Below are 27,632 nucleotides of genomic sequence, written 5' to 3' on the forward strand. Positions count from 1 at the left end.
TTTAAATGAAGTTTTCCTATTTAATTTGACTTTCAAATGCGGTACTTAACATAGCTTCACACTAATTCACTTACAAGAAAAAAATGTTTCCATTATTGACCTCTTTTGAAAAGCAGTTGTAGTATTGGATGTAGTGTTGATAGTGAAGATACTGGTTAAATCCTACAGAAAAACTTATAATTAATACAAAATCTCTTGGAGTTATTTGAATACAAATTAAAAAGTTAGTATTAGGTAATTGCATTTTGTGTTTTCCTTTTTAGCACATTTATTACATTTTAGAGAAAGTGCTTATACTGAGACTGTTGAATTTAAAATTGTACTCTCCTCTAAGGAAAGCAGTTTATTGTGTTATTCAGACAGTGGGAGAGCAAAATGAGGCTTTGCTGTGGTATGTATTACTTTGGGCTCAGGCCTTCCCCACAAATCACTGAAGCTCATGACTTCTTGAATTGAGGGTAAAAAAAGACCATTTCCACTGAACCATAGCACCCCCTAGCATGCTAATAATTTATGTTTTTAAATTCAAAGGTACATTTTGTTTGTGCTTATAAAAAAGAACCATTAACCTAATATGACCTGGGTATTTCTTAGGTTCAAAGACCAAGACAGGATCTTTGACAGATACTCTGTAGAAATCTTGGGGAATGTGGGGCATCACCCTTTTTGCAAATGTTGCGTTCCTTTCTATGGAGCGTTTGGATCTGTGGACTATTTGGGTCTGGATGCAGATCACAAGTTATGGCTGCATGTATTGTGATCTGTAGAGGAGTGCTAAATAGTGAGTGTTCCCCCATCCACCTGCCTAACTGGACTTAATTGCATGTTGCAGGTACTTCTCCCCGCAGCTGGTCTGTTACAGTTACAGGATGTGAAGAAGACTTGCTGTGAATTTTTGGAATCTCAGCTTCACCCTGTCAACTGCTTAGGAATTCGGGCTTTTGCTGATATGCATGCATGCACAGACCTCCTGAACAAAGCCAACACCTATGCAGGCAAGTGGAATAGACTTTGGCTGACTTTGAGACGGAGGAGTCTAGAACTCCTGAGTTCTGATGTAATTCTGTAGTGATTTCTGGAAAGTTCTATCATGTTTCTGGATCTGGACTTTATAAAAATACATTTAAAAACTTATAATGTGTCACTACCTAACTGAAGCATGTTTATAAAATTCTGAACTTAAAAAGAACCCTAGAAATTGGTATTGGGCCTAAAGAATAGAATAGCTAGTTTTATGCGAGTACTGCATCCCCATGTCTTTATCTTTCAAATCATCAAATTAACAGACATATGAGGAAATGTTTGCATATGAAATTAAGTCGTTTTATCCCTGTAGCTGTGTACACCCTTTTCTTGAAGCCACAGTTTTGTGGCTTAAAAATTTTCAAGGCGATGAAGTCTAGTTGCCTTTGGGCAGAGTGGAAAAGTAGATCCAGAATATAGGCGTCTTTCTTCTTTGACACTAGTTCCCAGGGCCTCCCGTGGCAGAGGGCAGCCCATTGCTGTTACCAAGGAAGCCATCACTCTGGTTGCTGTATAGGACCCTCTGATCTCCCATCTATCTCTCCAGTCCAGGCGGAGAGTTGCTTGTTAAACTTTTGAATGTAGCTGAAGTACAAAAAAGTAACCCTTAATTTATTTGGTCTGAGTTTATAAGCATTTAAAAAATACATATTAAAAATGATTATTAGGAAATTTCTAATTTTTTAACCATCTTTGGGAAGATAAACCTGGTGGAAGTTATAACCCACCATCTCTTCCTGTATTTGTGAGCCCCAGTAAGAACAGTTATTATAGAACCTACCATGACCACTGCCCCTTAATATGCATTAGAACCTCAACTTCCTCCAGCCTTCAAGTGCAAGAGCCCCTTGTCTCAGGTCCGCTTCACGGTGCTTACTCGGACGAGTAGGGGACACTGTGGCACGTAGACCTGGATAAGGGTGTACGCATGTGTGCACATGTATGTATACATGTGCATGCACAAAGCATTGAAGAGGAATGATGCTAGAATCTCTATGGTATTTGCCAAAGAAATAATGGTAAGGTGTTAGAGAAAAAGAAAACCCACAGTGCTGTGGTGAGACATAGTGGGTCCAGGAAATTTGAACTTTATAGATTTCTTTGGGGTGGCCTTGTTGGCCTGACTACCTTTTATAAAATTCTTTCAGTGGGAAAATGTGATCTGAATTTCAGAAAGCTTGTTTACAGATGAACTTTCAGCACACAACTCTTCTGTAAGTTGGGGAATGCCTATAATATGTAATGATATTCATGTAATCCTTTTGAGTAGGATGAGGCATTTTAAGAAAAACCCAAGACAAATTTGGATTCACCGATGTGTTCCAGTGTTCTTCAGCTGTTCTTCAACTAAATAGAAAATTTTCTCTCTAAATCTGCAAGATCCATTCACTCTAGACATAACGTGCCCATTATAAGTGATTTCTATTGGGAAAATGAAGGAGGCTTGTATATTTTTTTTGATAATTTTTTTGTTCATGAAACAATCACTGTTTAACATATCTTTCCTGGGCAGCTAGTTGTCTCACATGACTTGATACACATTACTGACTTTTAAGAGATAGGGAAAGGGACTGGGGACAGAATGAGTAAACAGGATTCATGCAAAAGATGTCCACACATAATTCACATGATGTACTGGAACTCTTGGTTCTGCTTCTCTCAGAACCAACTTATGTGCCGTGTGTTTAGGAGATTTTTATCACATTTAATTATTTCTTTCTGTTATTTAAAATCTTAAATGTATTGTAGCACACTACAGAATGTGAAGAGTTATCCACCAGAATTTAAACCCCTCTGTGTCTTAGTTTGTAGAGTCCTTCATAGTTATGCAAAGAATTTTTTGTGGACAGTTTATGTCCTTTTCAACAAAATTATAAAGAAAAATTAATTCTTAATTTTTAAAAAAATATTTATTTGAGAGAGAGAGAGTGTGCAGGATTGGGGAGGGGCAGTGGGAGAAGGAGAAAAGCAGGCTCCCCACTAAGCACAGAACGCTATTCGGGGCTCGATACCATGACCCATGAGATCATGACCTGAGTTGCAAACCAAGAAAGAGTTGGATGCTCAACTGACTGAGCCAGCCGGATACTCTTAATTCTTACTGTTTAATGCACTATATTTTATTGTGTGTATTTATTTCTAAAGATTTATTTTAGAGAAAGAGAGAGGGGAGAGGGGCAGAGGGAGAAGGAGAGAGAATTTCAAGCAGATGCTGCTGAGTGTGGAGCCCAACACTCGGGGCTGAATCTCATGACTCTGAGATCATGACCGGAGTCGAGACCAAGAGTCAGACGCTTACCTGACTAAGCGCCCCCATCAAAGCCTAGTCTTAAAGGATATACTGCTTTTATACCACGCTTTTGAATCTTACATTTGCTCGAGTTTATAAGTAACATTTAACGACATCTTTTATTATGAAAAATTGCAACACGTGAAAATAGCACAGTACTCATCATCAAACATTAAGAGTTGTCAATTCAAAAAAAAAAAAAAAAAGAGTTGTCAATTCATGGAAAGTCTTGTTTCAACTGTATACCCCTCTGTTATTAACTATCCCCTTCCTCTGTTATTATTTTTTACATGTAAACTTTTTAATGAAATCTGAGCGGCAAGTCTACATCTTGATGAATTTTTGCATCCTCTTGTGTTATTTGACACAATTCTGTCATTATTTCATCTATTTCATTCTTATAATTTATTTTTTTAAAAGATTTTATTTATTTGAGAGAGAGAGAGCATGAGCTCTGGGGAGGGGCAGAAGAGAGAAAGAAGCAGACTCCTCGCTGAGCAGGAAGCCCTACTTGGGGCTGGATCCCAGGACTCCAGAGATCATGACCTGAGTGAGCTAAGGGCAGACCCTCAATCGACTGAGCCACCCAGGTGCCCCATCCTTATAATTTTAGAGAAATAAAATCCCAGTGACCAACTTCACATAGAGAATCTATTTCCATATACTTTGATACATTAATAACAAACTTTCTAACGTAAATAATTCAGAATAATACTAAAAAACAGTTCTTTCTAGTGAAAATATCTGGTTGTTTATATTTTAAGCAAATAGGAGGTGGGGAGGTAAGGAGTCTGCACAGAAAGAGAACTGTTTGTTTTCCTGCTGTGAACAAATAATTGTTTTTTAGCCCTTCCTCCCTTCCTTTCTTTTTACAATTCAAGCACTTTGTGCATCCAGAAGATCTACTCAAACTCCTAAATTACTTTCAAATTCAAATCACAGAGCGCCTGTAAGTATCTGAGAGAGTGAAGCGGGACAGTGGCATTTGAGAAAGTTAACACCTTTTTTTATTTTTCCGTCCTAGATGGTGGGCTGAATAGGGCCTGTGACAGGTAAGAAAGAAAGAGAGAAAGGAAGGAATACAGAGCAATAGAAGGGGTTCATACAGACAGACAGACAGACATGGAAAGAAGGAAGGAGAGAAGGGAGCCGACAGAGAGAAAGGATGGGGAAGGAAAGAGGGCTCGCTTCACCTCAGGGTACTTTCGGATCCCAAGCATCCCTGTACTTCAGAGGCTGGAGCACTCCTGTCCTTTGGAAACTCACAGAGATTCTGGACATAAGATCTGCTCCATTGGTTTCTCCTGCAGAGTGGAAATGAGTTCTCTGGTGTTAATTAGAATAAATTAAATTGTACAGGTGTGATGAAAGAATTAAGGTGTTCCATGGAAATCTCTTCTATGAACTCATGCTTATTTTTCATAATATCACATTTAAAAAAAAAAGATTTTATTTATTCATTCATTAGAGACACAGAGAGAGAGAGAGAGAGAGAGACAGAGACCCAGGCAGAGGGAGAAGCAGGCTCCATGAGGGGAGCCCGACGCAGGACTTGATCCCAGGACTCCAGGATCACGCCCTGGGCTGAAGGCGGCGCTAAATCGCTGAACCACCCGGGCTGCCCTAATATCACATTTCTAAAGAAAGTAAAAATGTGAGAAACTAGTGGGCAGGGTAGAAAGTCTGAGCAGGGAGGGTGTAAATCCTTGCTGCTTGCCCTGCTACACTCCGTGGCTTCAGCAGCTGATGCTGGTGGTCACAGCCTGCCACGCTGGCCCACGCTGGCCCACGCCGCTTCACCGGGGCATGTAGCGATATGTTCTCCAAATGGGAGGCAGTTGAGGGTGACAGACCAGCCAGGTTAAATGATCTGCGTGTTGAGGCATGGGGTTCTGGACTGATAAGCCTTTGTAATGCTCTTGAATGAGTATTTTCTTAGCTAAAAAGCTATATGAGATTATTTTTGCTTCATGCCTACAGAAGAAAAATTTCACACCTAATTCCAAGTTGTATAGACTTGTTTGGCTAATGCTGGCTCGTGGGTGCTTTTACTTCCCATGTGTTTTGAGTGGTGCCCGTATTTTAACAGTTTCCCAAATCACAAATACCTTTGTTTTTAGCATTTTCTCCAGGATAAAAATATAGAGGAGATAAAAACTGAACCTACTAGTTTCAATGCATTTTAATAGTCCCAGACTGTTCTGGAAGTTAGATTTTAATTTTAACTTGAAATAAGAATTTTATTTAGCCTTCTGTGGTGACGAAAGTTGCCGGTTGTAGAACTGTAAGTATTTCAAACAGATGTAAGGAAACAATAGATTTAGATTTTTCATCATTCCTTCATCTCACCTCTCCCCACACTAAAATTTTGCGAAGCTACTTGGCATCAGTTCTTAGTGATCTCTGGGGAGATTTGCAGTACGATTTTCAAGCCAGTGTTCCAGCTGAAATTCTGGGATCGGCGAACACTCCACGTTCCTCAGTACAAGAAAACCTGCAAAGAAGTCTTCTCCAGTCACTGACATACTTTGAGTTTCTTTTTCGCCCTCCTCTTGCTCTTAACCCTGTTGTCTGTTTGCATCTTGGCCTGCGTGGCCCTCCTTATAGCCTTTCCACAATCCTGGCACAATGACCATTTTTATATGCCCAGCTGTTTTCACGTTTCACGTGAGTCCCCTCTCCCTAGGTCTTAAGTGAAATGTTGCTTTCCCCTGACACCTGTGTGTCGGGGGCAAACTCCCTCAGGGGCCTACTCCCCCAACCCACTGGGAAGGCGGGTAAAGGGGTATGGTTCAGATGGTCATTCGGTCCCTGTCACCATCCTTGGCTCTACGCCGACTGGCTGGCGGCCTGCAGCCTGTTTTCTCTCCAGGCCTCCACGTCTTCTTGTGTCTTCAACACCTAGATTGCCTCTTCCCTCTCTTCTTCCTTTCTTCTGCTGTCAGCAATCTCAGAATCTATACTCTTGGCTTCCTTGAGACTTCCTGCTGAAACTTGCTTGTGACCACCATCGTTCCTCCATACACCCACCTGCCACCTTGGAACGCAGTTCCAGGGCGTGTTGAACCTTGTTGGTATTTAGAACACCTGGTTGGTGTTTGAAACAGCTTTGTGCTGACATCTTCCTGCCTCCTCATGCTCTTGTGTTACTTCATAAATCTGCTCTCTGATGCCAGTTACCCAGCAATCTCTTGGCCGTTCAGCTAGTCTCAATGGTCTGTCCTTTCAGAGCCTCCCTGTTTATGTGCCTGCCTTTACCCCGGCCGCTGTGGGTGGTAAGAGTCTCAGCGCGATTTAACCCCCACTTACAAGGAGTTTATAAGCCAATAATATTCCACTTACACTCAGATTCACTGTGTCTAGATTATGCCTTATTCTCTGTAAAAGTAGTTCCCATAACATTTTATTTATTTATTTATTTTTGCAATCAGTCTGCTTCAATCATTTGCCCATCATTCTGTAACTTATTGGGCCAGGAATCACTGCCTCGGGTGAACATCTGTCAAATTAAGCCATGATTTTGAAAGCTGCCCTTTTGAAATAACCTTGTGTTGAGAAAGTGGTTTTAATAGTAGTATTACTGGCCTTGACTGTGTGATATGCATGCTAACGAATAGGTGCTGATTATCTGAGGATCTGTTGAAATGTTAATCTACTGATCCAGAAGATTCTTCCTTTGGAGAACTGTGAAAGCATTTGATGTACAGCAGTTCTTGATGAATCCATGCGGACTTAATTGATGCTTCTTGCAGGAATTAATCATTTTTACATTTTTACATTCATTATAGTTCTCATTTGTGTCCTAGTCAGCGACATGCAATCTCTCCACTCTGCTTTGGGTTGATAGTTTTTCTCATTCAGATGACTTAGCTGTTTCTAGGTTTCACCAAAACTGTCTGTTAATGGAGCTGCTGGAGATATATATGTAATTTTTTTCCCCTAGAGATTAGTAGTATTCAGAATGAAAGAATCACAGAGTATTTGCACTTGTAGGGACCATAGCGGTTATCTAGTCTAAAACTTATTTTATTAATTAGGTTACTGAAAACCAGGGAGATTTTTATTTTCCCAAAAACACTCTGTCTCTCAGGGATGAGCTGTTTGTGGGTCTAAAGTGCTGTTGTTATCCAGGTACTTACCCTCATTTCTCAGATGGAATTCCGTACTACATGGAATATAGAGGAATTATAGGAATCTTCGTGGCACTTAATTTTGATCAAAAAGGTATTGGGTGTTGAGAATCAAACAAAAAGGGTACTTTGTAGCTTATCACTAGGTGCAAAACTGAAAAGGCAAAACTTTAGACTTTTATTATTGATTCCATTGGACTTAATTTAGGATGAGGGACCAGAGCTAATGAGTCCAGTAGACCTGGTGTGACCAATCCTTAGGAAAAAAAGGAGAGACAGTCCTTTCATTTCTTGATAATCTTATTTTAGTTGCAGAAGGGAAGCAAACAGGAAAGCTCATCTGTCCTAGAGAGTGAAGAGAATCCTTATATATAGGGAAGAATATATGTGTACATCATATAGGTTCAATATATGTGTAATATATTAACGTATATTGTCACAATGAAAGTGTTTAGGGATGCCTGGGTGGCTCAGCGTTTGAGCACCTGCCTTTGGCTCAGGGCGTGATCCTGGGATTCAAGATCGAGTCCCACATGGGTCTCCCCATGAGAAGCCTGCCCCTCCCTCTGCCTGTGTCTCTGCCTCTCTTTGTGTGTCTCTCATGAATAAATAGATCTTTTTAAAATATACATATATGTGGGGATCCCTGGGTGGTGCAGCGGTTTGGCGCCTGCCTTTGGCCCAGGGCGCGATCCTGGAGATCCGGGATCGAATCCCACGTCAGGCTCCCGGTGCATGGAGCCTGCTTCTCCCTCTGCCTGTGTCTCTGCCTCTCTCTCTCACTGTGTGCCTATCATGAATAAATAAAAAAAAAAATTAAAAAAAATATACATATATATATTTAATATGTATTGCACATTCATGATATAGTCTCTACTACTGGGAATTATGCCCTACTTCAGTTATGGGATTTGTTCAGAGAAAAGGAACTGATTATTGAATGCCAGCATAACCCGGTTAGCTTTGCTCAGCAGCAGTGGTAACCTAGTAAGGGCAAGTTACTGTAGTCACAGTGAAAACTCTGTGCCGTAAACAGAATAATCTGTCAACGTGCGAATGAAAGGATTGGAAACCATAGTTGAGGTTATTAACAGAGAGCCAAGGTAATGAAGGTAGAGAGGAGGTGATTGAAGCCAGACTGGGGATATGAGAAGTAACCCCGAGTATGAGTAGAGGAAACAGACTGAACTCTGACATGATCTGCTCTTTAGCATTACATTTTGAGTAAATATGTTGTAAGTGCATTTGGTGTGTGTGTGTGTTGTTTTTGTTTAAAGTTTTTTTTTTTTTTTAATTCAATTCATGAGAGACACACAGAGAGAGAAGCAGAGACACAGGCAGAGGGAGAAGCAGGCTCCATGCGGGGAGCCTGATGTGGGACTCGATCCTGGGACCCCAGGATCACGCCCTGGGCTGAAGGCAGGCACTAAACCGCTGAGCCACTCGGGGATCCCCTGGTGTGTGTTTTTACTGCCAGTGTGCAGTAGCTGTTAATTTGTTCTGTACCTTCCTGAGGTGCAGTAAACTGAATAGGAAATCACTCAGTGAAAAGGAAGAATTTCTTATCTTGGCTTTGTGACAGGTATCAGGCTTGTATTAGTCAAACCAGTCCAAAGATGTTAGAGTCTTAGCTGATAGTGTACTCAAGAACAATATCGTAACTGTGTCTAGAAAGATGTGATTATCTCATTCTGTTCTTCCTGGGTCAGGCTAGATCTGTGAAATCGAGTTCATTTTCAGGTTACGTGTTTTGAGAGAGACTGACACATGGAAGCCCTGAACTTGGAGATAGGATGATGGTGAAGACATGAAACGAAATTATACAAGGAATGGTCAGAAGACTTAGGAATTTATAAACCATAGGAAGAAAATTTAGAATACAAAGCTCTGTAAAAGTTTGAAGGAACTTCATGCATGGAGAGAGGTTAATCTGGGCAGAGGTGGCATCAGTGTTACAAAATAAGAGGGAGGAAGGTTTTAGTACAACATAAAGCAGAACTTCCACTTATAGTAAGTGTTCAGGAATGGTGTGACTGCCTTGCTGCCTGTTGATGTGCACAAAATGTACCAGATACCCATTGAATATGAAAATTTTAGAAGTTACTCTGACATAAAAGCTGTGTCAGGGGACCTTTCAGATCCCTTATACCACTAAATCTTATGATTTCCTCTGGCATTACAGAAAAAAAATCCACAGGATTTGTGAAAGAATTTATTTTAGGGTTTAAGGAGAGGAAGGAATGTAGGAGGGGGAAAAGGGGAGTTCTATAATGAGTATGGAGTTTCGCATTTGCAAGATGAAGTAGTTCTGGAGGTTGCTTTCACAGCAATGTGAGTTTGCTTAAAACTTCTGAACTGTATACTTCAAAAAGGTAAAGATGGTAAATTTTATGTTATGTGTTTTACCGCAATAAACAAGGAGAGGAAAGGGAATAAGGAATTGACTGAGGTTTCACTTAGCCTTGGAATGTGGATACTAGAGCCATTAAGACACCAAAGGACAGGAGGGCAAGCAGGTGTCCAGAGAAAGGTACTAACACTCTTTGAGGTGTAGGTGGGTCTCAGTCTTGATTGCTTGAAGGAGAATGAGCAGTGGAGTACACTATCAATTTTAGAAGTTCTCCAACTGGGCAAGTTTATTAGCAGTAGGCAAAGACAGCAGGCCATTGGAAGACCTTGATTTATTTTGAGGAGATAATCGGACTCAGCCAGATAATCTTTGCCAAGCATGCAGGCAAGGAGTGGGAAAATTCACAATGAAGAAAAATTCAGATAGTAGAGCCAAGGTAAGTGGCCTAAAGTGGTGAATCATGTGAAGGTTTTAAAGGACTGCTTGTATGTGTTGCTGGGTGTGTGGTTGCGGGTGGCTCTGTCTGTTTGAAAGAGCCATGGTGGTTAACCAGGTCATGTGGAGACTAAGAGCTGAAGATTCATATATTGAGATTTGGGAGAGAGGTTGAATCTGGGAGCATCCATACGGGGTGCTAGTTAAATATAACTGGGGACACACAAATGGGATAGAATGCTTCAGGGAGAACAAGCAGAAAATGAAAAGAGGGCTCAGGGCAGGCAGGACCATAGATAATGCCCAATTTTAGAGAGCTAATGGAGACAGACTGGTTAAAAAGATTATAGGGGTGCCTCCCTGGCTCAGTTGGTACAGCATGTACTCTTGATCTCGGGGTTGTAAGTCTGAGCCCCACTTTGGGTGTAAAGATTACTTAAAAAACATAAAAGCTTAAAAAATAAAGTTTAGAAAAAAGTATTCTAGAATCCAAACTGGGAGAGACTGCAACACTATGCAGGGCTTAAGACGTTTTAATCCCAAGAAAAGGACTTCCAAAGAACAAAACAGGGGAAGGGTGGGCCAGAGGCTGTGTTGCAACAGATAAATATGTGATGTGCATCAAAATGCAGAGGCTTCTGTATTAAGATCTGCCCTAAAGAGGTTTGGTATGAAGGCCAGCAGCGTAGGGCAGTGGCCTAAGCCAGGGAGGGTAAACCATTTTTTTTTTTCTTACTTAGGACAGCATTTGTCCACTGAACTCAAAACAATAAAATGAATTGATTGTCTATAGCAACACTTTTCTTTCTAATTGGGGAAATATTTGTTTTTAATCATGGTAGCATAAGACATTCCTCATTTTTGCCCCACCATCTCCAACAAGTTTGTGTGTGTGAGTGAGCACCCAGATTCCCCAGCTGTGTAAATGCTGCTGAAAGTGACCATTTCTTTCTGGCCCTATTCAGAGTACTAAATCTGGAGATCCAGACTAGGAGGCAGAAAGTCTGGGAAAGTGGTACATAGCACTTTCTGAGGACATACATGGGACATAGTTCCTACTAACTGTGTGGTAGATTTCTATCAAGAAGCCTGCCCAGTAGCTGCTGGGAAAGCCTCTCTCTTGGATCCTCTCAGTAGGCCTATGGGCACCTCCATCCCCTGTGTGCTGTGCCCCCCACCCTCACAGTGTGGCCAGTTTTCTGTTTCTGCTTTTGTAGGAAGTGGCAAGAGTGAGTTTTGGAAGATGACAAATAAGCACGTGCAGCAGGTCCAAATCCGTGGGCCAGGGAGAGGCCACAAACTTCAGCTGTAGCACCACCTTTGAGAAAACAAAAGAGAGGCTGTCAGCATTCACCTTGGTGTGTTGCAGGATAAAGACTGGCATACAAGCTTAAGATTTCTTCTACAGAAGGGAATAAGAAGCTTAGAGCAGATGTATCCATAGAAAGTCTAAGAAATTCTCAGAATCTCGAGCAGGGCTGAAAGAAGGTATTACTTCCCTGAAGACAGTAAAGACTGAAGGAGATGACTGCTGCTTCAAATGCAGAGACAGCAGCACACAACTCCAAGAAACATGAAAAATCAAGGTAACTTGGCACCACTAAAAGATCACAGTAATTTTCCCATAACCAAACCCCAAAACATCAAGATGTGCTTAAGTTTCCTGATACAGAATTCAAAATAGCTATTTTAAGAAAACTCAATGAGCTACAAGAAAACACCAATAATTTGGTGATTTCAGGAAGACAATACATGAATAAAATGAGAAGTTTAACACAGAGAAATCATAGAAAAGAACCAAACAAATTTTGGAGCTGAAAAATCCAATGAAAGAAATGAAAAATGCAGTGGAGAGGATTAACAACAGACTTGATCAAGCAGAAGAAAGAATCAGGCAGGTTGAAGACAGGAAGTTTAGAACTGTCTGAAGAGAACAGGAGAAAAAAGAATGAAAAAGAGTGAAGGAAAGCTTTGTGATCTAGGAGGTACCATCAAAAGAGGACCAACTGGTGAATTACTGGAGTTCTAGAAGAAGAAAGGAAGAAGGGGACAGAAAGCTTATTTAAAAAGATAAGAGCTGAGAACTACCCAATCTGGGTGAAGATTTGGATATCTACAGTCATGAAGCTTGTATAGGCCACTAAACAAAATCAACTTAAAAGAAATTTTCTCTAAGACACATTATAATAAAACAGTAAAAAATCTAAGACAAAGAGATAATTTTAGAAGCAACAAGAGAGGGGAGAAAAGCTTGTAACTTAGAAGGGAGCTCCCATAAGGCTATCCGGGAGATTTCTCAGCAGAAATCTTACAGGCTAAGATATATCTCGTGGGATTCAAGGTGCCGAGAGAGAGAGAGAGAGAGAGAGAGAGAGACCGACCCGCCAACCAAGAATACTTAATTTAACAAAGCTGTCCTTCAGAAATAAAGGAGAGATACTTTCTCAGACAAAAAAAGCTAAGGGAATTCATCATCACTAGACCTGCCTTAGAAATGCTAAGAGGAGTTCTTCTGGCTGAAATGAAATGATGCTAATTTTTAGTAATGAAATATAGTTTTCATATGAAAATATTCAACACATTGGTAAAGACAAGTATATAGTCATATTAAGAATACCCTAGAGGCACCTGAGTGGCTCAGTTGGTTAAGCATCTGACTCTTGGTTTGGGCTCAGGTCATGATCTCAGGGTCATGAGATCAAGCCCTGCGTTGGGCTCCACACTCAGTAGGGAGTTTGCTTCCTCCTCACCCCTTCCCTCTCCTTCTACCCCCCACTCAAATGCATACTCTTGCACACTCTTTCTTTCTGAGTAAATAAATACATATTTACATATGTACATACATAGAATACTCATACTGTAATATGGTGTGTTAACACTAGCATAAGATTAAAGGACAATAGTAAAAATAACTATAGCTACAATAATTTGTTAGTGAATACACAATATAAAAAGAGAGGCTTTTGGAGACTCAAAGATCATAAAAAGGCGAATTATGACCTCAAAACCATAAACTATTGGAGTAGAAGGTAGAGTTTTTGTATGAGATTAAACTTTAATACTTATCAATGTAAAATAGACTGTTATATCTATGAGAAGTTTTATATGAGTCTCATGGTAACCACAAAACAAAAACCTACAGTATAAGTACAAAAGGTAAAGAGAAGAGAATAAAGCCTACAACTATGGAAAATTACCAATTCACAAAGAAAGAAGCAAGAGAGGGAGAAAAGAACAAAGGACATGCAAAACAGCCAGAAAACAATTAATACATGGAATTAGTAAGGTTTTACCAATAGTGACTCTAAATGTAAATGAATTGAATTCTCTAGTCAAAAGGCATATGTGGCTGGCTGGATTAAAAAAAAAAGACCAAACTATATGGTGCCTACCAGAGATTCACTTTAGCTTTAAGGACTCAGAGTGAAGGGACGGAAAAAGATATTCCATGCAAGTAGAAACCAGAAGAGAGCAAGTATAGCTATATTGATAGCATACAAACGATGTTGAGCCAAAAATGAGAAGTAGAGACAGGGAACGTTATTACATAATGATAAAAGATTCATTATTACATAATGATGAAAGGTTCAATTCATCAAGAAGATGTAACAATTATAAATACATATTACCCAACACTAGAGCATCTGAATATATTAAGAAATACTAACAGACATTGAAAGAGAATTAGACAACAGTTATTTAATTTAATTATTTAATAGTGGGAGACTTCAGTATCCACTTTCAACAATGGATAGATCATTTAGACAGAGTATCAACGAGGAAACATTGGACTTGAACCATACTTTAGACCAGATAGACCTGATATAGAGCATTCCATTACATCCAACAAGAGCAGAATACATATTCTCCACAAGCACACACAGAATGCTCTCCAGACTAGATCATAAATCACAAAAGAAGTCTTCATTTTGGGTATCTTTTCTGAGCACAGTGGTATGAAGCTAGAAATCAGTAACAGGAGAAACTAAAAAATTCACAAGTGTGAGGAAATTAAACAATACACTTCTGAACTGCCAGTGGGTCAAAGAAGAAATCAAAAGGGAAATAAATATCTTGAAGAGAAATATACCACACCAAAATCTATGGGATGATGCAGAGGCAATTCTAAGAGGAAAGTTTACAGTGATAAAGGCCTGTTAAGAAAAAAGATCCAAAATAAGCAACCTAATTTTACACCTCAAGGCACTAGAAAAAGAACAAACTAAACCCAGTGTTAGCAGAAGGAAGGGAATGACAAAGGTCAGAGTAGCAATAAGTGAAATAGAGACCAGAAAGACAATAGAAAAGGTCAATAAAATTAAGAGCTTATTTTTTGGAGTTTTTTTGTTTTTGTTTGTTGTTGTTTTTGCAAAGGTAAAATTGAGAAACCTTTAGCTAGATTAAAAACTGGAGACTCAAGTAAATCAGAAATGAAAAATGAGACATTACAGCTTATACCACAGAAATACAAAGATCATAAGAGTAGTCTCTTGTAAGTGCACTTATGTGTTAATATAACCAGAAGAAATGGATAAATTTCTAGAAAGATGCAGCCTGCCAACACTGAATCATGCAGTAACAGAAAATCTGAACGGAACAACAGCAAGTGAGGAGATTGAATTAGTAATCCAAAAGGTCCCCAAAAGAAATATCCAGGACAAGAGGCTTCACTGATGAATACTATCAAACATTTAAAGAATTAACACTAATCCTCCCACTCTTCCAAAACATAGAAAAGGAAAGAATACTCCCAAACTTATTTTGTGAGGCCAGAGTTAAAACTGATACCAAAGCCAGATAAGGACATTATAAGAAAAGAAGATTACAGTCCAGTATTGCTGATGAATATGGATGCAAGAATTCGTATCCAAATATTAGCGAACTGGGTTCAGCAGCACATAGAAGAATTCTACACCATGATCAGGTGGGATTTACCCAAAGGATTCAAGGATAGTTCAACATCCGCAAATCAGTAAATGTGGTACAACACATAAATACAATGAAAGATAAATACTGTGTGATCATCTCAGATGCTGAAAAAGCATTTGGCAAAATACAGCATCCTTCCATGAGAAACTCTCAACAAATCAGGTATGGAAGGAACATACATTAATATATTAAACCTTAGTTTAGTAAAGGTCATCTATGACAAACCCATAGTTGACTTCATACTCAGCAGTGAAAAGCTGAAAAGTTTTAAGATCAGGAACAAGACAAGGATGCCCACTCTCACCACTCCCGTTCAACATAGTCCTGGAAGTCCTGGCTGAGCAGTCAGGCAAGAGAAAGAAGTAAAAGGCATTCAATCAGAAAGGAAGAAGTAAAATTGTCTTTGCAGATGATATGATTTCAAATATGGAAAATCCTAAGATCCCATCAAAAAAAAAAAAAAAAGACTAGTAGAACTAATCAGCAAATTCAGTCAAGTTCTAGGATGTGAAATTAACATGCAAACGAGTTCTATACACTAGCAATGAAATATCTGAAAAACAAAACAATCCCATTTATAATAGCATCAAAAATAATAACGTACTTAAGGAATAATCCGAACCAAGGAGGCAAACAACCTAGACACTGACACCTACAAGACTTAGATGAAAGAAATTGAAAAAGATACAAATAAACGATATCCTGTGCTCATGAATCATAAGAATCACTATTGTTAAACTGTCCATGCTGCTCAAAGCCATCTATAGATTCGGTGTAATATCTATCAAAATCTCAGTGGTATTTTGTTCAACAAATAGAAAAAAAAAATTTTACGGAATCATAAAAGACCGCAAAGAGGCAAAGCGATCCTAAGAGAACAAAAATGAAGGCATTACACTTTCTGATTTCAAACTGTATTACAGAAGTATAATAATAAAAAGAGGGTGGTCCTGGGATAAAAATTGACACATAGACCACTGAACAGAATTGAGAGCCCATAAATGGTATGGTCGGTTAAACTCACAAAGGAGGTGAGAATATACATGGGGAAGAGAGAGTTCCTTCGATAAATGATGCTGGAAAACTGGACAGTACATGCAAAAGACTGAAACTGGACCATTTCATTATACATGCACAAAAGTAAACTCAAAATGGATTAAAGACCTAAATGTAAGGCCTGAAACCATTAAACTCCTGAAAGAAAACATAACCAATATTTTCTTCGACAGCAGCTTTCACAGCATTTTCCTGGATATGTCCCCTTGGGCAAGGGACAACAAAAAAGCAAAAGTGAACAACTGGAACTACATCAAACTATAAAAACTTTTAAACCATGAGAGAAGCCCTAAAACAAAAAACAAAAAGACAACGTACTAAATGGGAGAAGATACTGATGCATAATGTATCCTATAAGGGATTAACATCCAAAATATAAAAAGAACTCCTACAGCTCAACACCAAAAAAAACAATCTGATTAAAAAATGGACAAAGGGCCTGATTAGGCATTTTTTCCAAAGACGGTATAGGGGCCCCGGGTAGCCAACAGGTACATGAAAAGATGCTCAACGTCACTAATCATCAGGGAAGTCAAAGCCATAATGAGATATCATCTCACACCAGTCACAAAGGCTATTATCAAAAAGACAAGAAATAAAGGACAAGTGTTAGCAGGACAGGGAGAAAAGGGATCTTGGGTGCACTCTTGGTGGGCGTGTAAGCTGGTGCAGCCACTATAGATAACACTGGGGAGGGTTCTCAAAAAGTTAAAGATAGGGGGATCCCTGGGTGGCTCAGGGCGTGATCCTGGAGACCCGGGATCGAGTCCCACATCGGGCTCCCCGCGGGAGCCTGCTTCTCCCTCTGCCTGTGTCTCTGCCTCTCTCTGTGTCTCTCATGAATAAATGAAATCTTTTTTAAAAAAAAAGAGTTAAAGATAGAAATAGTATATAATCCATTAATTCCACTGCGGGGATTCTAAAAGAGACCAAAACTAGTAATTCGGAAAGACATATGCACCCTGTGTTTATTGTAGCATTGTTTACAGTAGTCAAGATGCAGAGGCGGCCCAAGCACCTATCAACAGATGACTGGGTGAGGAGCAGTAGTGTGTGGATGCAGCGAGTGTGAGCCACGGAAAAGAGTGAAATCTTGCCATTCACAACAACACGTTTGGGCCTTTCTCAGGGAAGACAAATACCACACGGTTTCGCTTATATACGGAATCTGTAAAACACACACACACACACTCAGCTGGAAGCAGTCTCTTAATAGGGAGAACAAACTGGTGGTGGGAGGGGGGTGAGATAGGTGAAGAGGATTAAGAGGAACAGGCTTGTAGCTGTGAAATAAATAAGCCGCAGGGATGAGAAGTACAGGTAAGGAACGTAGGCAGTAACAGCGTGGGAACGTACGGCAGATGCTAACTCCTCGTACCTTGGTGTGTCCTGCGGAACGTGCACGCTTGCTGAACCACGGTCATACGCTAGATGAAGCGAACATTAACATCGTCAGCTACCCCTCCGTAAAAGAATAATAGGAAAAAACATTTCCAACAGACGAAAATTGTGTCAGTTGGATTTTCGTAAGTCCATTATAAAGTCACATCACTTTATAATGATCCTAGGGCTGCTTATCACTTTTAAAGCCATTTTGTGATGAACCTTAAAACCTTTTGTTAAAGTGAATCGTTAGGGGATTTGTGTAAATGCAGATTTTGAAGTGTTTCTGAAGGGGAAGCCAGCTGATCCTTTCTATGGTACCTGGAAACACATTTGAAGTGAATCTTTACCTCGTCTTTTAATAGATGACTGTTAGAATATGGTTAATTGGGAAGACCTGGAAAATATCTAGGTTTCCCGGCAAATTTTTGCTTTAGGACTTAGGGATAACTGTACAGTAAGAGCTAGATTATTGAGTCCTTACTCTTTACCATACACAGTTCTAGGTGCTTTATAGACTTGTAGTTTTTTAATCCTCACAGTGGTCTTATTAGGTAAGGTGTTACTATTCCCGTTTTATAGATGAGGAAACCTAAGCTCAGACAAATGACATAATTTGCCCAAGGTTTTACAGGAGCTGGGATTTGACTCTTGTGCGTCTGACTCCAAAGCCTGAACACATTTCCCTGTGAACTCACACTTTGTAAGTGGCTGCTGGATTTGCAGGAAAGGTTACTTTGTAAATGATTCATTTTTAAAGTTGTAAAGTCATTGATTATTTGAATAGTTCCCCTCCCAACCCCCGTTTGGAGTTGTGGGTATATGTGTGAGATCAAAAAAAGGCTTTCTGTAGTATTTTAAGAATTACTGGTTTTACCAGTTTCTGGAAAGGAGTTGAGGGTGTAAAATGGTATGATTTGGTCCCCGGGTAAACTGCCAGAGAATTGAGAGCTATCTATATTATAAATCAACTTTGTTTTTTTAAAATAATGGTCATATGTTCAGACTGAGCAGCATTTAGCATTTCTTTGTTTAAAGTTTTCAAATAGGGAACCCTGGGTGGCGCAGTGGTTTAGCGCCTGCCTTTGGCCCAGGGCGCGATCCTGAAGACCCGGGATCGAATCCCACGTCGGGCTCCCTGCATGGAGCCTGCTTCTCCCTCTGCCTGTGTCTCTGCCTCTCTCTCTCTCTCTTTCTCTCTCTCTCTCTCTGTGACTATCATAAATAAATTTAAAAAAAATAAAAAAAAAATAAAGTTTTCAAATAAAGCAGGTTTCCCTCCATATTCCATTAGGTTTGGAAGTATTTTACATTCAGGGGTGTAAAATGTACACCATGTACTTGATTTATGTCATCAATAGGTTTTACGTATTTCAATACTGAAAATCTTATTACTACAAAAGGAATACAATGTTAACTCAGAAGCCCCACCATGTGATACAGAGGCGGGCAGCTGTAGGATACCCGGCTCTCCTACCTGTGCCTCTACTTTCTTATTGAAGTAGAGACCACTTCCCCTGAGTAGCTGGTTTGGGTTTTGTTGGTTCTTGCCTGGAGGAAATACAGTTGTTTTTCCTCAGTCTTAGGTTAGATTAAGAAAAACCTCCTCCTTTTGAAGCAGTTTGAAGCTGGATAACACAATGTCGGTGTTAATGGATTTTATTTTTAACCTCCCAACAGAGCAGCATTTTGCAGATGTTGTACTTAGTGAGGAATTTCTCAATCTCGGCATCGAACAAGTGTGCAGCTTAATCTCAAGTGACAAACTTACCATTTCCTCAGAAGAGAAGGTAAGTACGTTTTTCTTTGTGGTATATAGTGACGGAGTACTTTTCCTTTTTTTTTTTTTAAGATTTTATTTATTCATGAGAGACACACACAGAGAGGCAGAGACACAGGCAGAGGGAGACGCAGGCTCGCCCAATGCAGAACTCGATCCCAGGACCCTGGGATCACACCCTGAACCGAAGCCAGAGGCTCAACCCACTGAGCCACCCAGGCGTCCCTACTTTTCCTTTCTTTATTTCACTTTGTTTTGTAACTTTGTAACCCTCTATGTGTAGCAACAGCCAGTGATCTTTGATCTGGAAGTTATTACAGACTCAACTAGTTGACTTGTTGATTGTGCAGATTAGTTTCTTCAGGCCACAGGAAATGCCCTGAATTGCTAGATGTTAGAGTCTTGCACTCAACCCCCACACCAAGAACCAGCACACCTTAAACTGAGCCAAGTCCTTTTGGGTGCTGGGTTGCTTCCCACAGTTAGATGCCTCTAAAAATTATGACCTAAATGCCATATTTCTCAAACCAGAGTAGTTTCACCATTATGTGAGTGGGAAGAAATTATCAGAGATAACAAAGTAATAGCTTGTTCTAGACTGAGCATTCCTTTTTTTTTTTTTTTTAAAGATTTTATTTATTTGAGAGAGTGTACAGCAGTGGGGGAGGGGCAGAGGAAGAGGGGAAAGCAGACTCCCAGCTGAGCAGGGAGCCCGATGCGAGCCGGGCCTCCATCCCAGGACACCACAATCGGGACCTGAGCCAGAATGAGGAGTTGGCTGCTTAACCAACTGGGCCACTCAGACACCCCACCTGTACCTTTCATATTGGTGGAGAAAGAATCTTCTGTTAGTGACTTTTATTCTTTGGGTGGGTGTTATATTCAGGAATTGGGGCACACAAGCTTGTGAACACACTGAATTTGGAGAAAGTGAAACTGTTTTTTTTCTTTGTGTGCTTTGCATTTAAGGTTGTATGACCTGTAGCTTTATTCCTCAAAGTTATCCATCCTGCCTGGGCATAAAAAGACACATTTACTATTATATTTACCATATGAAAAAAAAGATGTGAAGAGTGGTTGTTAGATATGTCATCTAGTGCTTGAGAAATATAGAGAGGAGGAAGACATTGCTTTGCTATTCATATTTAACAGACACGTATTGAGTGCCTAATGTGGACCAGACGCTGTCACAGAGTCACAGCTACGGAAATGTTAACAAAATAGAAATCTTTACTCCATAGGTTAAAGGGACAACCATTGGGATGAATAAATAATTACGGAATGCTGTAGAGGGTATCGTAGGAACATTTCATCATTCCTGGGATGGGGATGCTGTTAGCCTGGCTCAAGTTCTAAAAAAGTATATGAGTTTGCCCGGGAAGTCAGGATGAGTGGGCGTGGGAAGGGCATGCCAGGTAGGGGTAGAGTATGTGAATGTAAAAAGGGTGTGAAAGAATCATTGCATTAAGTTGGTTCAATATGTTTAGAGTCTAGGATATATATGTTTGACAGAGCGGTAGGAGATAGATGGGAAGATGGCATAAAATGTCTTCTCAGCTGTCTTAAAGAACCTTGACTTCATCCTCGTGATGAAGAAGATTCTTTAAAGGGTTTTAAGTGGTAGGAGAATGCTGTGGTAATACCCACATAATAGAAGTGGCATGAAAGCTGTCCGGATTTCCTACTGCTGCACAACAAGCCACCCCAAAGTGTATGTAGTGACACAAAACAATAGCCACTTTATTATACTCACCATTCTGTGGGCAGAATTCACTCAGGGCACGTTGGGACAGCCTGTCTCTGCTCTGTAGTGTCTGGGCTTCAGCTGGCTTGGCTTGAATGTCCAGAGAGACCAGCAATGTCTAGAATGACCAACACATTGGGACAGCTTATCTCTGCTCTGTAGCGTCTGGGCTTCAGCTGGGTTGCCGTGAATGTCCAGATTAGCCATACTGGAACTTCAGTCGGTCTGCACATGGTGTCTTGTGGGTCCAGAAAATCCACATTGGCTCCCTTCATTCACTTGTCTAGCTCCTGGGCTGCAGTTTGGTTGGTATCTCTTTCCACTTCTGTCCTCTAACCCTCTCCCCTTCCCTGCCCTCCCTCTTTGGGGCTAGTTTGGGCTCCTCATAGCATGGTGATCTCAAGTAATCAGACTTCTTGCGTGACATCTGTCTTCCCCCAGATGAGCATTGTAAGAGACCCGATTGAAAACTGAAACGCTTCTTATCGACCCAGCTTCGGAAGTCACGCAGCACTTCTGCTGCATTTTTTTTATTTTTTATTTTATTTTATTTTTTTGGTGACACAGGGCCAACTTAGAGTCCCTGTGGCAGGTTCACTGCATAAGGTGTGGATACTCAGAGATGTGGTTTATTAAGGGACCATTTTGGAGACCAGCCGTCAGTAGTGTGCTGACTGAACCCAAAGTGGGGCAAGGGTCAGATAGGAGGATGTTGAGGTCATACCAGTGAGCAGTAGGGTCTGACCTAGGATGGTGGAGACAGGTGGAGAAGAGAGAGTAAGCTGAGAAATAGAGACAAAATTGACAGGATCTCTCTATTTCTAGCACCCAACACATACAGGTACTTTGTAGATACTTGGTGACTGAATGAATTAAAGAGGCATGTTAATTATAATGTAGATTTTTTTACTTTCATGCTCTATCCCAGCATCAACAGAAATATTTTTTTGTTCCTAATAATCCAACTACCTATTATCAGGCACTTTCCACAAGCCTTTAAAAATTATTGGATTATGTATTCATCAGTCTGGAAGGAAATTATATAGTCACATACTGTCTTCATATTAGCTCATGAACGTTTTCATAGGTGTATGTTGTTAAGTTGTAATGCCCTTATTATTTTGTTTTTAATCTACTATTCAAAAATAGTAGATTTTAATATATTTCATTGTGAGAAAAGAGAGTTCATCTATTCTGCAGACAATTAATTAATTAATTAATTATTTCTGCAGACACTTAATTTAGAAGTGTATGGCTAACATTTCTTTTTAAACCTAAAGAAAAAGCCCAAAATAGTTGTTTATGAGGGTATGTGATATTCATTCAACAGTATCACTTTGCTTTATTATTTTGGGCCCTTTATTCCAAAGAGACTTGAGATTTAAATCTTGGTAAGCAGAACCACCTTAGGAAGGTTATCAACAGTGAATTAGATCATGTATTGTCAGATTATCACAGCTACCACTTAAATTCAAGGAGATTAGATAATATATTTGGTGAAATGCTTAGTAAAATACCAAATGAAGAATACTTAATACATAAAAGTGCTGAAGGTACTTGCTTTTTTTTTTTTTTTTTTTTTTTTTGAAGGTACTTGCTAAATTAAAAATAGAACTACCATATGATCCAGCAGTTCCACTTCTGGATATATTCTTGAAGAGACGTCTGCGCTCCCATGTGCATTGGTTTATTGCAGCATTCACAATAAACCAATTCAAAGATTTCTAAATCTTTGATTTCTAAATCAAGATTTCTAAATCGTGGCTATTGTGAATAGCCACGATTTAGAAGCAACCTAGTGTCCCATCAGTGGATGAATGGATAACAGAAATACGATACACACACATATATACACAGGAATATTATTCAACCATGAAAAAAGAGAAAATAACTGCCATTTGTGACAACATAGGTGTGCCTTGAAGGCATTATGCTAAGTGAAATAAGTCCGGGAAAGACCAGGGCTGTATGAGATCACTTATATGTGGAATCTAAACCGAACTCCTAGAAACAGAGTACAGTGGTGGTTACATGGGGTTCAGGATGGAAGAAGAGGGGAGATGTTGGTGAAAGGCTACAGACTTCTAAATAGTAAGTTCTGGGGAATGTACAGTACGGTGATTATATTTAACAAAACTGTATTATATACGTGAAAGTGGCTAAGAGAGTAGATCTTAAATATTCTCACCACGGAAAAGAAGCGGTAATTATGTGACGTGACGAAGGTATTAGCTAAAGCTATGATGGTCATCATTTTGCAATATATAAATATATCAAATGAGCACCTTAAACTTACACAGTGTTATCTGTCAATTATATTTCAGCCAAGCTGGGAAAAAAAATACTTTACTAAATACCAAATTAAAAGAAAGAAATGGACTGAATAGCTTTTTAAGTACAGCACGGGTCAGGATTTTGGAAAACTTGAGCCGTGTATTAAACTTGGATGTCTTAGCAAGAATTGTGTAGAAAATGTAATCTCATCATCCTTCATTCAGATGCCTTGGTACATAACTCATTACTTATTTTTCTTTTCCCCATATTTTCTGCAAGGTATTTGAAGCAGTAATAGCTTGGGTAAACCATGACAAGGATGTAAGGCAAGAATTTATGGCTCGGCTGATGGAACACGTGCGGTTACCTTTGCTTCCTCGGGAATATTTAGTTCAGGTAAAAGCATATGCAAAACCTGTGAATCCCGTAGCACTTTGTCACTGGGCTGACAGCATGACAGTGGTGAGACCTACGGAATGAGATGCCCAGGGCACAGGACGGAGGACCTTAGAGGCACCTGTGGTCCTTGGCAGCTGCTCCTTCTTTGGCCACTCCTCTTTCTTAGAAATTTGCTTCCCCCTATGTTTGATGTGGGCAAGCAAATTCTAGAGCTTCTGTAGGCAGTACTTATGGTCGCTTACACATAAATAAATGCACCTGTGACTCTGTGTCCCTGCTCTGCATCATCTTTGCTTTCCTGTTGATAGCGTCTTCTGATTGCCCTGCAGAAATGGAATTTTGACATTTGACCCAAATACTATTTAATTCTACTTCATAGTTTTACTGTTACATGCATTTGGTTTCTGTCTTTATTTCTAATCTGAGGGAAAGCAGGTTATTTGAAGTAAGTAGAAATAAATGGATTTTAGCAGTCTGTGAACAATTTTGAATTTATTTTTTTATTATTAGAATCCTGCCAGGAACATTTCAACATTCTTATAATTGAAACTATTTAAGGAAACATTTTATTTTTAAAGATTTTATCTAAAAGAAAAAAAATAAAAAAAATAAAGATTTTATCTATTGAGAGAGGCAGAGACACAGGCAGAGGGAGAAGTAGGCTCCCTGCGGGGAGCTCACCGCAGGACTCGATCCCGGGACCCCAGCACCATGACCTGAGCCGAAGGCAGATGCTCAACCACTGAGCCACCCAGGCATCCCAAGGAAACGTTCTTTATTAAGAGATTCAATCTGAGCATTTTAGGATTTCTTGAAGCCTCATTATTTGTTGTGATCTGCATAATCATTGGCACTCCGCTGTTAAGAAAATGAACAAAAAAACCTGTCCTGCATTTGAGGTCGGGAATAGCAGGGACAAGATTTATTTGTGGTGTAGGCATGTTATAAAGTACTTTGAATCCCTCTCCTGGATGTTTTATTTGCCTTTTTGCGTTTGAAAAGTGACTTTAATTTATTAGTATTGCCTATTCCACCTGAAGGACTCATTATCTAAATTTTTTTTCTTACTCTTTGGCTTGATATTTTAAGATAAGAAATAGGTGAATATACCAGAAAGAGAGAGAGAGAGAGAGAGAGAGAGAAATAGGTGAATATAGTATTATCTAAAGATTATTCTATTGCTGATGTTAAGGTATATAATTTTGATTGCAGCTCTTCTCTTGATTACTTACATATATTTTTCTTTGCAGACCAGATATTTGAGCTTTTTTTTTTTTTTTTTTTTGGCTTCATTTATTTTTCTTTTAGTGATATTTATAAGCTTTCCTTTGTAAAGAAAACGACTGAGCCAGACCGGATGATTTTTGTTTTGTTTTTCCCCTCTTCTTTACTTCTGTTTCTTTGCCAGTTTTATCATGAAATAGTTGTCCCTGTCATGGGGTATGTCTTATTTCTCCCTGCAGAGGGTTGAAGAGGAAGCATTGGTCAAGAACAGCAGTGCTTGCAAAGATTACCTCATTGAAGCTATGAAGTATCATTTGCTGCCAACGGAGCAGCGTATATTAATGAAGAGTGTCCGGACCCGACTGAGGACACCCATGAACCTTCCCAAAGTAGGATCTATTGTTCACACTTGTTATTACTTCATCTGAAAGGCCCATAGAGAGGCTGTTGATATTTTTACTCATCTGAATTTCCATGTGCCTGAGAATTCATTGTAGTGTATATAATTCAACTTCTCTATTGGGCCTGTGTGTGGCAAGGGGCGGGGGGGTTGCTCGGTTCATTTAACCTTTATAAACTGCATGTTGTCACTGTTCTGGAACAGAAAGCAACTGATTTTTGTCCTTTCTGGGTCCTATTAGCTTTAGTTCTAGTAGAAAGGAAAATCTGAGTAGGTTACAGAGAAAGATTTCTCTGTAAGCTGTGTGTTTAGACAATAATTGAAAACCGAGTGTTTTCACAGAATTACCTGTTGGGCTAAGGTTGGCCAACAGCTCATTTGGCTCACTTCCGTCCTGTCCCCTGTTGTATACTGCGAGACAGTTGACGCACACATCATTGGTAGTCAGGTCAGGGTAGCTCTCCCCTCTGTCGTCCCAGATTGCCAGCATTCCCATTGCCCTTGTGTGAAAGTTCATACTCTACTTTTATCTTTTTAGTTGAAGCCATTGATGTTTTACTGATTTCATTTTCCTTACAGAATAACCCCACATTTCCATCTCCGTTTGCAATTTCTTGTGCTCTTTTTCCATCTTCCCGGTACCAGAAGACCAGCGCGTTATGCATCATTTTGTATATGGTCTAATCAGAATGATCCATAATATAATGCTTTTATTTATGTATGTGTTTTTAGCTCTTGTATGCGTGTGGGGCAATGATGGATTAAGAAATAAGAATCTGTTATCCATTGTTTTCTTACGTCATCTTTGGTTGCCACTCTGTCCTTTCCATTAAATTTTGTCTTTTAAATTCTTTCACTTAATGCTTTTACTTAGTGTTTTTTTTTTCAAGTTTTATTTTTGGAGTGTACATTTTTAATTGCTTCAAATCTATATTGGTATTGTTTTTCTGTTCTGCCCAGTGTTAATACCAGTTCTCAATTTAGACCCAACTGTGTATTTTGCGAGTATGCTATTTACTCCTTTTTCTAGATGATTAGTAAATATTTTAATTTAGAATGGACCTCAGCACTCTTCCTGGTGACCTTGCTAGAAATACCCACTCACTGACATAGTCCATTTGTGGAAAATTTCAGTCCATAAGATTATGTTTATTATCTAAGCCAAAAATAAGTAATTTGGCCTGTAACATCCTGTGAGATTCAGGATCGAATAGATTCAAATTTGGTATTTTTTTTTTAACATCTCTCTGCGTGTTACTCATCATTTTGTCGTCTCCTAGAGGTTCAGATGCTTTTCCCAAAATATTCTAAATTTTTACTCAGAATTATTATCACTTAAAAGGTATTTACAAGGCATTCACTTCCTACCCTGTTTTGAAAATTGGTATTTGCCGTTTTTAAATTTTCTGATCTCTCCTCAGTTCTCCAAGATTTTTCAAAAATAATTGTAAGTGGCTCAGTAAGTACATTAGCTAGTTCCCTTAACACCTTAGTATGCATGCCATCTGGGTCTGCTGATTTTATAAATGTTTACATTTCCAAATACCCTTTTACCTGCTTTTATAAATAGTCATCTTTTTAAGTCTACATCACTTCATATTTGTCCATATTATTTGGTGTCAGTTTTTGTTCTTTTAAAAGAAAATTTATAAAAAGTGTTCATAGCCTTAGCCCATTTAAATTACCATTTCTTTTTCTGCTAGTTTTTTCAGCATCCTTCTAACTAGTTTGTTTTAATACTTTTTTAAACGTTCCATATTTGTAAAAGTACTCTTCTTATATATTCCCTCTTCTGACATCTTTAGCTTTGCTGTCTTTATGCTGCAAAGACCTTTAGAGTGAAAACTTAACTTTCTTCCAATATCTGGAATAAACATGTCACTTTTGGAATTTTCTTAAGAGTTCTTGGTAAAATCCTACAAGTATTTTATTTTTTCTGGAGTTGTGCTCATCTGTTCAGTTATATTGTTTCTGGGCTTTTCTGGTTGTGGCTTTGGAGAGGCCCTTCCAACTCTATACTTCAGGATTTCTCAATTCTTCAGCTTTTATTTAGTGGTGGGTATACTATCCGTGAAGGTTCTCATTCATTCTACTCTCTCAGGTGGCCAGGGAGGGGGGCAGGAGACATGGCAGGGGGCAGGCAGTGAGCTCCACTGTTGCTTTGACTGTGCATTTGCATGATCCCTTCTCAAAATTTATTTACCTATATATATTT

At 39.4% G+C, this 27,632-nt stretch overlaps 1 protein-coding gene across 1 annotated transcript in view; it reads left to right on the forward strand.

The window, feature by feature from the left end:
• KLHL2 (kelch like family member 2) overlaps window positions 1-27,632 on the forward strand; it is a 97,132-nt gene that overhangs the window by 54,053 nt on the left and 15,447 nt on the right. The window contains exons 5-8 of the mRNA XM_025439342.3: window positions 833-995; window positions 19,277-19,386; window positions 23,674-23,790; window positions 25,257-25,406. Coding sequence (XP_025295127.1) covers window positions 833-995; window positions 19,277-19,386; window positions 23,674-23,790; window positions 25,257-25,406 — 540 coding nt within the window. The remainder of the gene's footprint in view (window positions 1-832; window positions 996-19,276; window positions 19,387-23,673; window positions 23,791-25,256; window positions 25,407-27,632) is intronic.

Source organism: Canis lupus, chromosome 15 (assembly GCF_003254725.2).
Source record: "Canis lupus dingo isolate Sandy chromosome 15, ASM325472v2, whole genome shotgun sequence".
NCBI lineage: Eukaryota > Metazoa > Chordata > Mammalia > Carnivora > Canidae > Canis > Canis lupus.